The following is a 15,273-nucleotide window of genomic DNA, read 5'->3' as shown; positions in this document are numbered from 1 at the left end:
CAACTTATAATCAATTTGATTACAAATGGAAGTGAAGTTGTTATAATATTAATATTGACAAATGAAGTTATTTAAAACATCAACATATCTTTTTGTCACTTTGTTTAGTACATGCAACAAAATCACTTAACTAGATTACAAGATATATAATCTAAAACATAACAAACAATGGTTGTTTTTTACTAGAACAGAAAAATCTTTCAAGTATGGATTTAAATCAAATATGAAAGTAACAAACTGAAAACATCAACATAAATGTATAGTTTTGCAATATGTTTTTTAGGAACCATGACGTGTAAGAAATTTCAAAGGGCAAACCCCACAAGTGTATACCATATGTACATTTATACTACACCACTTGCATGGCAAAATTCGATGGTATTGTTTTGATTAGGAAGAGAAAATATCACTTAGATGCATGTTGATGTCTTAGAAAATGACATTGTGGCCTATAAATAGGGAACACAACATTGTATTAAGCATTTCACTTAGCTCTTTAATTTATATCAATGGCTTTGAAATCTATGATCGTTTTGGTGGCCCTTTTAGCAGCAGCATCACAAGCTGAAGCTCAAATTCCCGGACTTCCTGGTCTCCTCGGCATAATAAGCATCAACGGAACCATCTTCTGCTCTACTAATGGAAACATCATTCCTAATGCTGCCACCCCTACACCTCCATTTTCAAGTAAGTTATGTTAGTATATGATATACAAAGATCCTATTAAAACTCTACAATTAAGTGTAATTGTGCAAGAGTAGTAAGCAACACGATGGATGACCCCTTTGGGAAGTCCTTGTGAAGGGTTACCCAAAGTGGTCAATATATGGTAAATGCACATGAAATGTTGCAAACTGTACAACTTGACACAAGTACTTATCAAGGGGTCAGTAAAGTAAGCTATTCTTTTCGTCTAAGCACGTAGTTAAACGAAATTCTAATAGGATTCACTGTTCTCGTGCTTTAAAACACTGTAGAATAATTTTTTTATGATTAGGATTGCATTTGTCTTTATTTTATCTTTTATCTCTTAGGTTTAAGCTTATAAACAATTGCTTAGTTTCTTTCGTATGTAACAGAAATCTTAAATTATATCTCCAGAGAACATATATTTTTCTCCCTAACATTCAATCATGCTACATTAATCTTTTATGTGTGCTTCTTGTTTTGTGATTGACATGCAGATGCTCTAGTCCAAGTAACATGTGGTGGCAATGTGATAGCGTCAGCCATAACAAATGGATTAGGAGGATTTAACATCGTACTGAATCCCCTTAGTTTTCTTCTCACTAGTATTCTATCCTCTTGCAACGTTGTTGTTGCTTCACCACTTTCTAGTTGTAACTCAAGCCTACCATCAACTGGATTTCTACAAGCACCACTGCAATTGATTGGGAATACTGTTCGGGGCCTTTTGAGTGTTGTCACCTTGATTCCCTCACTATTCCAGCTTATTAATGTTTGATGTATGGATGATTAATCCAACATACCTTATTTATAAGTTTATAACTATAATAATGTATGAATAAAAGAAGATGTAAGCCTGTAAGGTATCTCTTCATGTTTCAAAGGTTTGTAATATATAGTATGTATTTTTTAAATAGTGACTAAATTAAATATTATGTGAAAGAGGTTATTTCACTCATCTTTGTATTCAATTCAAGTCTCATACTTATAGTTTCATATATCATATTGGTTAAACATTGGATACTTACTCAAGTCTCGTATCTTTATAGAAGTATATAACCAAATTATAATCAATCCGACGAAGAGGAAAAAATTGTCTACCAATTCGTGAAAAGAACAAAAAATTTCAAAGTATTATGATGTGTTTGGAGCTTCTAGTTTTTAGTTTTTAACGAAAAACTCGATTTAAACAAAAAGTTTTGTTTGAGAGTACGAATGTTTAGTTTTAATTAAAACAAAAAGTTTCAAATCTAAAAATTATCTCATATAGTGTTTAAGAAAAAAACTATTGAAAATTTTTAATCAATTTCCAAAATTGTTCTTAAAAATATATTTATCTTTTTTAAAAGGTTGGTATTTTATTTAATTTTACACAATTTAAAAGCTTCCAACTATTTAAAACAAAATTCAATTCTGTAACGTTGTTTAAATACCATAATATTGTCTTGGTATTAAAATATTTTAATACTAGGTGTGAGACCTGTGTATTACATAGGTTGATTTAAAAAAATATTAAACATTAAATTAAAGTGTAAACTGAAAATATATTTTAATGTACAACTTTAAAATAAGAAATGAAGAAACATATTTATTGCAATTTAATATCATATATATGATATTTAATACTTTACATATATAACTATATGACTTTAATTTTAAAAACTGAAACAAATCAAAAATTGACAAGTGGATAATATTTATTTCAAAAATACCACAAAATAACAAGTGTCAAAACTCATGAGAGATTGACATGTGACAAAAAAAACATTCATTTATTGAGGAGAATTTAAACTTCGCTTAGAGCAATTTGTATATTTGAAGATCATTCCAAGTATTTCGTGATTTTATAAGATTCACTAAAATCATGAATAATTTAAAAGGTTTTTGAAATAGGATATAACATTATTAGAACATTTTTAATGAGAACTTTTTTACAATATATTATTATGAACTTTTCTTGTTAATAACTTATTATCATTGGAATATAAAATTTATTTGTTTTTTTATTGACCGTTCAATATATATAATGTCGTCGATATATTTCTATGGTTTGCCATTTAACTTCTTCGTACTTTAGTCATATTTCATTTTACCCCCTTAAATATATTTTAGTTTTAAATATTATTTATTTATTTACTTATTAATTATTTATATTAAATATGTAATGACATTTCATTTATGAAATATAAAATTATAATGATTATATAATTTTTTTTCTTTATTTTTTATGACTAGTCCGTAATAGTTTTTTTTTTAATATTAAATTTTCCTAACGATATGTTGCAATATATTTCTTTTGAAACAATGTATTGTAATATTTTTAATAAAGTTAAAATACAATGTTTGTTTAAAAATAATAATTAAAAAATGAATTTTATAGAACATTTTAGATAGATATGGATAAATTAGTTGAATTTGTATTAAAAAAAAGGTTAATCATTTGAGTGATTATTTAATTATAGGTTAAGTTATTAAAATGATGATGTAACAATAATTTTAATTTTTTTTTGGAACCGACAATTTTTATTAAGAGACTACCCCCTAGCAAGAAGCTAGAGGGAGCCAAAGATACAAAACTTCATCAATTACACAAAATAAAAAGGAGACATAAGCCATTCTCCCCATACAAAGTTTCCTATCTCATACCTATGTTTGATCCAAACATGGACCATGGATCTAACACCTTCAAACACCAATTCTGGGGAGAAGAATTTTGAATTAAATATTCTATCGTTCCTTGCTCGCCACATACACCAAAGTGCCCCATATACGCTTGAGAGTAAAGTTGCTCTGCATTTTGGGCATTTCCAAGTCGTTGCAATATAATTTAGCAACTCTTTTATACTAGGAAGTGTCATTGGATTGATACCACACCACTTCCATATCCGGTTCCATATATCAGCAGCAAAAGGACATTTAAGGAGCAAATGGTCCGTTGATTCCATTCCTGAGACACACGCACTACATTGTGTAGATTGAACTTGTATCCCTCTTTGTTCAAGGGCAATCGCAGTTGGGATGCGGTCCATTCTTGCTCTCCAAATAAAACAATTTACTTTGATTGGGATCCACTTACTCCAATGAAAAACACCATCTGGAAGCAAGTGAGCTGCACGATCAATCCTTTCCCTTAAAGCTGCAACGCAGAACTGATCGTCCGATTGAAAGTCCGATTCCCATCCAGTTTCAGATTGATTTCTTTGGATAACATCAGAATCTGCAATATTCATTTTATTAAGAGTGAATTTACATTTATCTATATTTTTCCAAACCCCATTTAGATATCTAGATGACATGTGAGTTGTGCGCCCTGCATCCAGATTATGTAAGCCTTGTATGATTTTCGCCCAAAGTGCACTACTTTCATGGTAAAATTTCCATCTCCATTTTGAGAGTAACGCCAAATTTAATGCTTTAATGGAGCCGAGTCCTAGGCCTCCCACCTCTTTTGGAGCAATCACCTTCTCCCAAACCACCCAACGTATTTTTGGAGTATTGTTAGGTCCTCCCCATATAAAGTTCCTTCTTATTTTCTCCAGATTATCGATCACTCCTAACGGGGCAGCAAAAATTGATAAAAAGTAAGTAGGAAGACTCCCTAAGACTGACTTTGCAAGGGTCATTCTTCCACCAAAGCTCAATGTTTTTGATTTCCATCCGGAGAGTTTATTGTTAAGTTTTTCAATCACCGGCAGCCAAGAACTTTTACAATTCATGTTCGCTCCCACTGGAACTCCTAAATACATGAAAGGTAATGAACATGACTCACATCCTAATGGTGAGGACCATCTTTCAACTTCGTGAGAGTCCACATTAATTCCGAAGACTTTCGATTTATTGAAATTAACACTAAGCCTGGAAGATACTTGAAAACATTTGAGGATCCTAGCCAGATTTTTTTATATTTTGCTTTGACCATTCGCCAATGAATAAGGTGTCATCCGCATAGAATAGATGAGAAAGCTATATATTGGAGTTTGGAATAGAAATTCCATGAAAAACTCCTTTTGATCCTGCTTCCTTTAAAGCAATGTTCAATCCCTCCATAACTAAATTGAATAGAAAAGGAGATAATGGATCTCCTTGTCTTACTCCTTTCTCTAATTTGAATTCATCCGTTGGGCAGCCATTCACTAAAACCGATGCACGGGCCGATTCTAAGCATCCTTTTATCTATATTCTCCATTTTACCCCAAAATTCATTTGTTGCATCATCGAGTCTAAGAATCTCCAATTCATCGAGTCAAATGCGTTATTGAAGTCGGCTTTGAATAGAAGTATTTTTTGTTGGTTTTCTTTCCCCACGAACAAATCTCATTAACGATTAGGGGACCTTCCAATATGTTTCTTCCTTCCATAAAAGCCGTTTGAACTTCATCAATGCACTCCCCCATTACCAAACGAATTCTTGATGCTAGTAATTTTGCAATTATTTTGTATAAGGCGCCGATTAGGCTGATTGGCCTATAGTCCCCCAAGGAGATAGGGTCCTTAACCTTTGCTGCGAGAGTTATAAAAGAGGAATTACAACCTGGAGAAAAGCTACCCCAAAGTTCAAAATGTTTTACATAAGCTAGGATATCCATCTTTAATTCATTCCAATATCGTTTCAGAAACTTGAATGTGAAGCCATCAGGCCCCGGGGACTTGTCATCCCCACAATTCCACACCGCCCTTTTCACCTCATCAATCGAAATATCACCTTCTAAAAAATCTTTACTAGCTGTTGAGATGGACTTGAATTTAGAACTTCTGAAATCTGGTCTGATCTTCCATTTTTCTTTAAACTTTGAAGAAAAAAATCTGAAGATCTCAGCTTTCATCACATTCGGCTAATTTGACCAGACACCATTAATCATGAGACCATTCATGTGGTTTTTTCTGATGCGATTTTTAACAAAACCGTGGAAGAACCGCGAATTTTCATCACCGTCGATCAACCACTTTATTCTCGCTTTCTGTTTGATGTCAAGAGTCACCATTTTTTCTAATTCAGTGAGTCTATTTGAATTCTTAGCCCACTCAGCTTTTTCAGATCCATTTAATTCATTTCTTTCAGCCTTCTTATCAAGATCCACCATTCGATTTTTGATTGTTTCAATCTCCACTTGTTCCTGAGAGAGATTTACCGCCTTCCAATTTCTGATCCTCTTTTTTATGAACTTTAATTTGTTTAGTAAGAATGAATCTGCAGCACCATACCCCTTAAATTCTGAGTTCGCTTTGATGACAACCTCATTGAAACCCGGTCTGAAGAGCCACGAATTGAACATCTTGAAAGGCACAGGTCCAAAATCCATGGAACTAAGTTCAAGCAATATAGGGCAGTGATCAGACTGGTCTCTAGGTAAGGCTATACATGAAGCTTGAGGGAAGTTGCTAAGAAACTTATGACATACAAGAATTCTATCAAGTTTACTTAACTTTGCACCAGCCTGTTGGAAGTAAGTATACTTGAATCCCCCCCATTTTTAAGTCAAATAATCCCCCTCCAGTGATAAATCTATTAAAGTATTATGCTGTGTAAGGGCAGAAGATAGAGTTTAATCTTTCATCTCTTCTTCTCACAGCATTGAAGTCGCCCATGAGAATCCACATCACCTCACGTTGCTTTATCAAGTTGGATAGCTCTAACCACAATCTTCTCTTCTCCGTTAAGGATTGAGGAGCATATACATTTACAATAGCAAATTCAATTCCAGAACCACAACAATGCCCATAAATCACCAGAAAATGCCTATCTTTGATTGATTCACGCACCGAAAAATATGATCGGTCCCAAATAGTAAGAATGCCACCCGATCTACCAGTTGCTTCAATGTCTTCAAATCCGAAATTGTCATCTCCCCATCCGTTTCTGACCATTGTTTCATCGACCCCATTTTGAAGTTGAGTTTCTTGGATGCACATAAGGTTAACTTTATTGTTCTGTCTTAGTCTCCGAATCCAATCAAATTTGGTTGATTAATTTTGTTTATTAAAAAAGATAAATATTTAATGAGATGTCTTCAAACTAAACAAAATGTAAGGGATTATGATTAATGACAGGATGACTGCCCTTTTGATTAAATATTATAAATTAATCATTTATATTGTAAATATGTGAAATGCCTTTTTGACATGCAATACTATTTTTAAATTATTCACAATAAAGTGTTTTATCTATTATTTTCTAAGTTGATACTACTTTATATTTGGAAGAGAAAAAAACTATCGTTTTTCTTAAACAATTTATATGAAGTAAGCTAAAAACTAAGAAAATGATAGAGAAACTTCTTAAATGGTAAAGAACTTACCCATTTTGCAGGGGACACTGCAAAATGATAGAGAAACTTGTTAAATTGTCAAAACTACGTTACTTTGTCATTTTGTAATACCTACAAATAGGTAGAGTACTTGTGAAATGATCAACAAGACCTCGTTTTGCCATTTCATATGTGATAAGGTAAAATGAGAGAGGACCTTATAAAATTGTTAAACCATCATTTTGGTATTTTACAGGGTACAGTGTAAAACGGGAAGGATCCAACATTCTTTGATCATTTTATTTATTTTTTTTCGTATAAACTCTTAAACGTGTAAAGTATCATAATTATAGTATTTTGACAATATAAATATAGCTGTTCGAAAAGAAAATAAAAAAATAGGGTCTTCCCTCTTTTGCAGTGCCTATGAGAAATGGGTATTCTTAAAAATAAGAAGGAAGAGAGGACTATTGTGAAATAATGAAAAGTTGAAAAGATGAGACGAAGTTGCTACGTATAAATATCTGAAATTTGAAAAGAAATAAGTTGACTATAACATGTGTTTCGCATTTTATTTTGCAAAACTTTAATATTTTGTCATTATCGAAGAATCGAAAATAGAAAAGTTGAGAAACCAAGTTGCATATTTTGCAAAAACTTCATATCTTAAGTTGTTTATAAGTTACTATATGTGAATGGTCATAATATAAGCTGATTACATAAATCCAGACACAATATTTATATATCTTGACATCATTTGTGAATAATTTAAACATTTAACTAATATATCAACTTGTAAGTAAACTTTTCTCATATTAAAGTATAGGGATAAAAAAAATTAAAAAAAATAAAATAAAATAAAATAAAACTCATACCTATTGGGAAATTCAAAATTTGTATTCGGTTTGATCGGGGATAAGGGTGAGGAATCGTTTATATTCTCTGATGGGGATGAGAATGTAGATGAGGAATGGAATGAGGATTCCGGGATAAAAAGGGGAATTGGGGTCCCCCGGTATTCCTCGGTCCCGTTTCCATCTCTATTAAAGTAGCCTTGCTAAACTTAGCCAAATTTCATTTGAGGCATTTATCAATTTGATGTTTACCGTATATATCATATTTTTTTGTTGCATGAATTATATTCTTTTACTAAGAATATTTCGCCCTTTAAAAATTAATGAAAGATTATGGTAGGATTAGCTATCACTCTTTAAAAATTAATGAAAGAATTACTTGTTTTTAAAGCTTAAAAACAAATAATTCTTGATCGTTATAAAATTTGGAATAATCATTTGTATATGAAATGTGGTCTATTGTTTGTATGTCATTTGCTCATAGTTTTCTTGGTTGATTATTTAGTTCAGTATTCTATAAAGAGTAATCACATTAATCATTCTTCTATAAAGAGTAATCACATTAATCATTCTAAAGCAATAATATAGCATGGATTATTTGGTTAATAGTTTCTATAGTTATCATGATAACTGAAATGTGTTCGATAGTTGAGAGATAGTTGCAATGGATAACTGAAATGTATTGGATAGTTGCTAATAGTTGCAATCTGTTTTTAGGTTTTAGATAGTTAAAACAAATAACAAATTAACAATGGTGTATGTTTTTTTGTGGTTTTTAAAAGTCAAAGTATATATATGCGGTTTAAAAAACGAACCACAACTATTAGACAACGAATCGCATTTAAAAACTAAAAACCAAATCATATGAAAAACCGAACCGTGTGGTTTTATAAAGGGAAAATTCGATTTTGTAGTTTTTGGTGCGAATTTAGTCAAAAACCGCATCATGCACACCCCTACCATGGTCAAGGGGGAGAGGGATCAGTACGATCTTGAGTTGCGGTTGTTTTGGAGCTCTTATCACATTGGGATGGTTCGGGTTGGGTTTTGGGTATGGTATCGGGTTTGGTTTTTGATCGTTTAAGGATTGGGATTGGGATGCATGAAATTTGTTGGTTCCACCTGCAAAATACGAAAATACAGACGTTGGTTCCACCCGAAAAATATCAATTGTACAAGTGAAAACATAGAACCAAAGTGTGGTTAGTATGGTTGTGATGAATATTCAAGATGGAAAGCATTGTCAGACATTGGTGTGTTGTAACTAGTAAGACAATTTTTGTAGATGTCACTTGTTGGGGTGATGTAATATGAAAGATTATGTAGATAGATTGCACGTGAAAATAACATAGAAATAATAAAGAACTAGGAAAGAATTCTGTGTTGCGGGTGTTGGAGTTGTGGGGGTTGGAGCGTATTTCATAGTCTTTTATTATAAAACAGGAAATAGCAACAAACTTTACAATACTTTACAAATACTTGCTCTAATTTTTCCCATGAAGTGTCTAGAATCTAATCAAAAGAAAAAAAACAAAAAATGTATAAAATATTTGCATATAAACACAACTAATTTTAGCATTGTGAGAAAGGCTTTTTTTTGGAATGAGAAGAATAAATCCCTTTCTAATATTGAATTGTACTATTGGCTTTTCAATTCACAAAAACAACATTCCGCAAACAACAAAAGTACATATTCACTATATAAATAATCAAAGTTACAAAATAATGGAAAGAATGCAGAATAAAAAAATCAATCCCAAGTATATCTATGAAAAAACTCAGTTTGTTTCTCTTCTTTAAGATAGAAAAGAAAATATAAATACCTTCATCACATCTCTCTTCGCATACTATCAAACATTATCTTTGTCTGGTCCACCATTCCAAATATTGCAAATGCATCAAGCAATACCTTTTTAGGCCTTTTGTGTTGGGCTAAAATGTATGCAAAAAGATATAAAAAAATTAGTCTATATAAAAAAAATTGAAAGAGATGAGCTCATTGAGCATACCTTACACCAACATCAAGCATTTCTTCAAAAACAACTAATGGTTCTTTTATTAGGAATTTTCCATATGAACTAATGAGTAGAGTTTGAACCTCCATTACCGGTTTCAGATAGCCTTTAATCATGTTCCACACCATCATGATAAGAGTTGAATATAAAGATTACACGGAAACATAAAAATCTTATTGAAAATAAGTTCAAATATTAACATAAATAATACATAACTTAAAGTTGAATATATCTATCTCTATCTACTATAATAAATGAAGGTTTTTTTTGCCACATGTCATCTTCTCCTTAATTTGGACACATGATATTTTCTAGAATTTTTAAATTTTTTATTTTCCACTTTTCATTTTAATGTATTTTTCATTTTATAAAATTAAAATTCCACATTTAATAAGTAAGGTATTTATTAGAAAGAATTTATATATGTAATGTATTCAATATATTAAAGCCTCATTAATTTTAATAATTCAAAAAAATTTCTCAATTTTTATATAAATTCAAACTTTTCAAATTGTTAAAATTTCATATTTGATTTTTTTAAAATAAATCCATGTAATACATGAGTCTCACACCTAGTTCTTAATAAAAAAAACTTTTTTAGATGCCACGTGTCCTACTTTTAGACCAATGTTTTGTCAGGTGGCAGTCTCTCCATCCATTTAGTCTTTTTTCCCGCCTAAAAAATTACCATTATAAAATACGTTTATACCTTTTATTTTATAGGTTGTGATTTGAATTTCTTCCCGTTTATACCTCTAAAACAGGTTGTAATTCACGTTTATACCCCTCAATTCAGCATATCAATTATCAAAATTACATGATTTTATACCAACATTACATGTTATTGATTGATTATAATTGAAATCCATTTAAACCTGTGCTGTAGATTTTAAAACTCCCTGAAAATAAGGCTCCGATTTTGAAATCTCATATTCTCTACAAATATCTTCAGATTCTGCCATATCCCTGAAAATAAGCAAAATAAAATTGAATTTGTTTATCTTATACCAAATATATCTCTAACTGATAAGGAAATTAAAAATCAAAATAAAACTTACACGCATCTAATCTAAATTTCGAATGAATCCCTATAAACCAGGTTCAATTTAATTCATAAACGTATATTTTTTCATCCACGGATCTGCTTCTCATTTTTATTTGAAATCGGTAGTGTGCTTCAAACCTGTTATCATACAACTTCATTCTCATTGATCATAACTTCCATTAGCCATTAAAACTAAGAAGAATATATGAAAAGAACAATAGGTTAGTGTTTTTTTTAATCGACTTTTGTTGTGCCAATTTGCGGAAATGATCAACGAAATTTACTCTTGAATGTATGTGTTTTGACCAAAGGGCCAATGGCCTAGCGGTATGGAGTGACCATCTCATATGAGAGGTCTGGGGTTCAAGTCTTGGTGGAGACATAGGTGGTTATTTAGGACTAGATTAGTTAGTTTGCCGTCTATATATATATACCCATTTAAGCTATTTACACTAATGACCCTATAGTATAGCCTTATTGACACATTATACCATAAACTTAGTTTTAAGCCACATTTTACTACAATTTTTATATTTTTCCACTATGTTTTATCGATGACAGAAATTATTTCTAGATATCCAAACCTTTTACATTTTATACCACCTTGGAACCAATTTTGTTATGATGTTTGAAAAAAACCTATTAAATTTCATGCTAATTTTTTTTTCTGTGATTCGAATGCAACAAACAACCGTGTACTTCGATTAACATAGTTTATAACTTAAATATTTTCATACTCAATCATTTTAAAGCATTGTACTTTATAGCATTTTACTCATGTTACATGAATATGTAGTTATTTGATTCCTTTTAGAAAGTATGGTGATATTATTGGTATAAACATTGTTCTTTTCTCAATATTTCATTACTTGTAAAAAAAAAAGGGACTCTTTATGCAATTATATTTTACCTAGGTACCATTAATAAAATTATAGTTAAATAGGGACAATATTCTATAAGGATGCACTTTATACAGACCATTTATGTTTTTAAGTTATAACAAGGATCATTATTTTGAAATCCATAATTTACACAGTTTATAACATTGTACTTTCATACTCAATCCTTTATAGCATTGTGCTTTATAGCATTGTACTACCTGTTACATGAATATATTGTTATTTAATGCCTTTTAGAAAGTACAATGTTATATTTGGTATAAACATTTTTTTCTCAATAGTAAATTTACCACAATAAAAGCACATTAAATCGAAATCAGTTATATCAAAAATAATATAATTAGTTACTTTTATATTACTTTTTATTGTAACTAGATCAGATTTTAATAAAAAAATTGTTTCACTAAAAAAATCCATCAATAAACTTGGATTTATTATATGATGAAAACATCATCTGCTTGCTAACAAATGATGCTTTTAATAAAAAATTCCATTTCATCGTGCAAAATAAACAGGTTTTTCCTAAATCTTAATCCAAAGGAAATAATCGTCCCACTCCTTCCCCAATTTCATTCTAAAAAACACTACCTTAGAGACGGAATAAAAAGCAATAGCTTGTGAGAATCTTGAATGGGGGTAGATTGATCTTCATAAGTTCCACACTTTCACTTATTTGATAACCTGTTAAATATTCTTCCTACCAAACAATTGATAAAAAAACACATAAGTAAACGAAATCTCTTACTTTTTTTACATCATTCAACAGCAATGGAATGGTCCATTATAAACATTAATAGTTACACAAGAACTCCAAGAATTATATACTTTCTATTAAGTTAGTACAACAAATTATAGGTGAAAAAGCATATAAACTTGAACATGGATTTAAACTACTGAAAGGAAGTATGTAATCTTTACTTTTAAATTATCAATTTTATTTTTAACTTTACAAAATCATAATTTTCTAAAATATCTACAAATACAAATTATCAATCAGATATTCAAACAACTATACTTTTGTAGTTTCAACTAATCATTATATCATTGTGAACTTATTATGAACTTACTGATAAAACATTTATATTTATAAATTATTTAACTTTTTTTTATCATTGCTTAATAATTACTTTATAATTTAATTAATATTTTTTACATTTTTAATCTGTAGTGTCCACGGGTTATATCCTAGTGAAAATAGTAATTCTTACACTATAGAGCAAATATATTATAAACAGGTAGATTATATGCACATATCAAGCAATATACACCTAAAAAATTAAAAGACTTGTTATTTTCTGTGACATCTCCATTTTTACGGCCAGAAAAAGACCGATTTTGTTTATGCTTTATAAAAATTAGAGTACTTCTTTTAATAAAAATGTTGCGGAATTTGTACCCAGTAAAACATGATAAATACGCTATCAAAGCATTTTCGATGAAATGTATTTTTATTCATTTAAAGCATTGGGATGTCATCGTCAATACAAAAACATAAGCATAAACAGAACTTACATTCATTATCACTAATGTAATGCGACTTCATATCAACACCTGTGATATAAATAAACTGAGTGGGTCAGGTTGGAAAACCTAGTGAGTACATAGGGTTTTCAACCCACAATAATATAATTATTATGTTTAAACATCAAACAATCAACCCAATTACCCATCCTCGTTATCTTCTTTACTCTTAAGGATCTACCCTAAGAATCAATTATTCCTCGTTCATTCATTCCTAAGGATCATCCTAAGGAATCGACACGAATTCTATCGTTGCCACGGTTTACGCAACAGACACTAAGTCTACATAGTCGCCAGGGTTTAGGCACCAACTCTGCATGATCGCCAGGGTTTAGACACTAAGTCTGCATAGTCACCAGGGTTTAGGCATCAAGTTTGCATGATCGCCAAGGTTTAGAGTACACCGGGTGAACACATCGTTCACAACACCTACAGGTTACGAGTCTGCTAGTGTTCCACTGGACTGTCTAGAATAGTCCGTGGTTGTCATCCATACTCTGCTAGATGACGGGTCCGTCATTTGGGTAAAAGGCTTCTCTCATTGTTCACCTCTCACCCTTATCTCATGGTCTATATCACCTCTCATCTCATCATCCAACTTATATTTCATCTATCCATGTTTTACCCAACATATTTTGTAGATATAAAATACATATACATTTTAATTCATTTAAAGCATATATAAAATCGTTCATCCAGCATAGACAGCAAGCATTCAGGTAATATGCACACATAGCACATAATTTATATAAAATACTTCATATCTATGTGTAAGATGAAAGTAACTATGCACTCACTTGTTAAGGTGGTGACTCAGTACTCGGACAACGTTTCGTTAGCTTAAAACAATTTTCCCTTGACAAAACCTAGTATCAATACCACTAGGGTTTAGTCTAACGTTAACCGCGACTAATTAATAGTCTAGCTATTATTATTATTATATAAGCGTTAAACAACACTCTATATAACTCATAATAATAACTCAGATAATTATTTTAAGGTCCTAATAACGTTACTATAATTATTTAAAAGCTATATTAAAAATTGCATAGACATAGCTTACTTACAGCGGGCTTTATAGAAAATCGGGTTTCGCTTGGAGCAGCGTTTCCGAACCGAAAGACCCTTTTTCTTGCGACTCCGAGAGCCTTGGGGCTTCCTTTGGGTGCTAAGGTTTTCACCTAGGCTTGGGGGGTAGAGAGAGAGAAAGAAGTTAAAGAGAGAAGTGGAAAATGAGTGAAGAAGCTGGCCACCTTCGCTGCCTTTCAATAGCCTGTGAGGCCTCGGATTACGCTGGACGTATTCCTTGGCTACGCTGGGCGTATTCCTTGGCTACGCTGGGTGTAGTCTTCGGATAAGGCTGCAAGATGGGTCCAGCTGTCTCGCACTTCGGAACCGGATAAGACCGGAGTACGCTGCGCGTACTTGGCCTCGGACGCGGGGCGTAGCGAGGGGCGACATGTCCTCCTCCTATGCAATCCTCCGATCAGCGATGGACAGCCCAGATCGAGCCATGTCATTGAATTCTCATCAGTTTCGTAATTTTCCTTCCCGACTTCTAAAATTCATAACTTTCGCATACGAGCTCCGTTTTCGACGTTCTTTATATTGACGCGTAGGTGGGAGCGTACTCTACAACTTTTGTTTAGACTCCGTCGGCTAATTTTGAATCTATTTTAAAAGTTATATTTTTAACAGGTCGGGACACGATTGGTCCGTTAAAAATTTATAACTTCTTCATCCGACGTCCGTTTTCATCTGTCTTTTTATGGTTACACTACTATTAACGAGATCTTCGATTCTCGTTTAGGTTGTGTTGGCTAAAAACCGCTCGATCTAATATTCGAACTTCGGGTTATACACTGCTAAGCCGAAACTTCGAAAAATCATAACTTCCTCATATGAAGTCAGATTTGTGTGTTCTTTTTATGGACGCTCTCAGCTTAACATATTCTACGACTTTTGTTTAGGTCGCTAAGGCTAAAAGTCGCTCTATCGTAAATTCAC

The 15,273-nt window shown here is 31.7% G+C and overlaps 1 protein-coding gene across 1 annotated transcript; it reads left to right on the top strand.

The window, feature by feature from the left end:
- Positions 1-476: 476 nt before the first annotated feature.
- Positions 477-1,658, top strand: LOC111895484 (phylloplanin). Its single transcript, XM_023891569.3, has 2 exons — positions 477-687; positions 1,185-1,658. Exons 1-2 carry the CDS (start codon positions 510-512, stop codon positions 1,463-1,465), a joined length of 459 nt encoding a protein of 152 aa, XP_023747337.1. The 5' UTR covers positions 477-509; the 3' UTR covers positions 1,466-1,658.
- The last annotated feature ends 13,615 nt before the right edge of the window (positions 1,659-15,273 follow it).

This window comes from Lactuca sativa, chromosome 6 (assembly GCF_002870075.4).
Source record: "Lactuca sativa cultivar Salinas chromosome 6, Lsat_Salinas_v11, whole genome shotgun sequence".
In the NCBI taxonomy this organism is placed as follows: domain Eukaryota; kingdom Viridiplantae; phylum Streptophyta; class Magnoliopsida; order Asterales; family Asteraceae; genus Lactuca; species Lactuca sativa.
The sequence above is the reverse complement of the archived record's forward strand: the minus strand, read 5'-3'. Positions and strand labels throughout refer to the sequence as shown.

What these genes read in the sequence shown, in the direction of transcription:
- LOC111895484 (XM_023891569.3), top strand. Translation starts at nt 510, where the DNA reads ATGGCTTTGAAATCTATGATCGTTTTGGTGGCCCTTTTAGCAGCAGCA. An exon ending in CCCTACACCTCCATTTTCAA is followed by an intron (nt 688 to 1,184) that starts GTAAGTTATGTT and finishes ATTGACATGCAG; the next exon opens with ATGCTCTAGTCCAAGTAACA.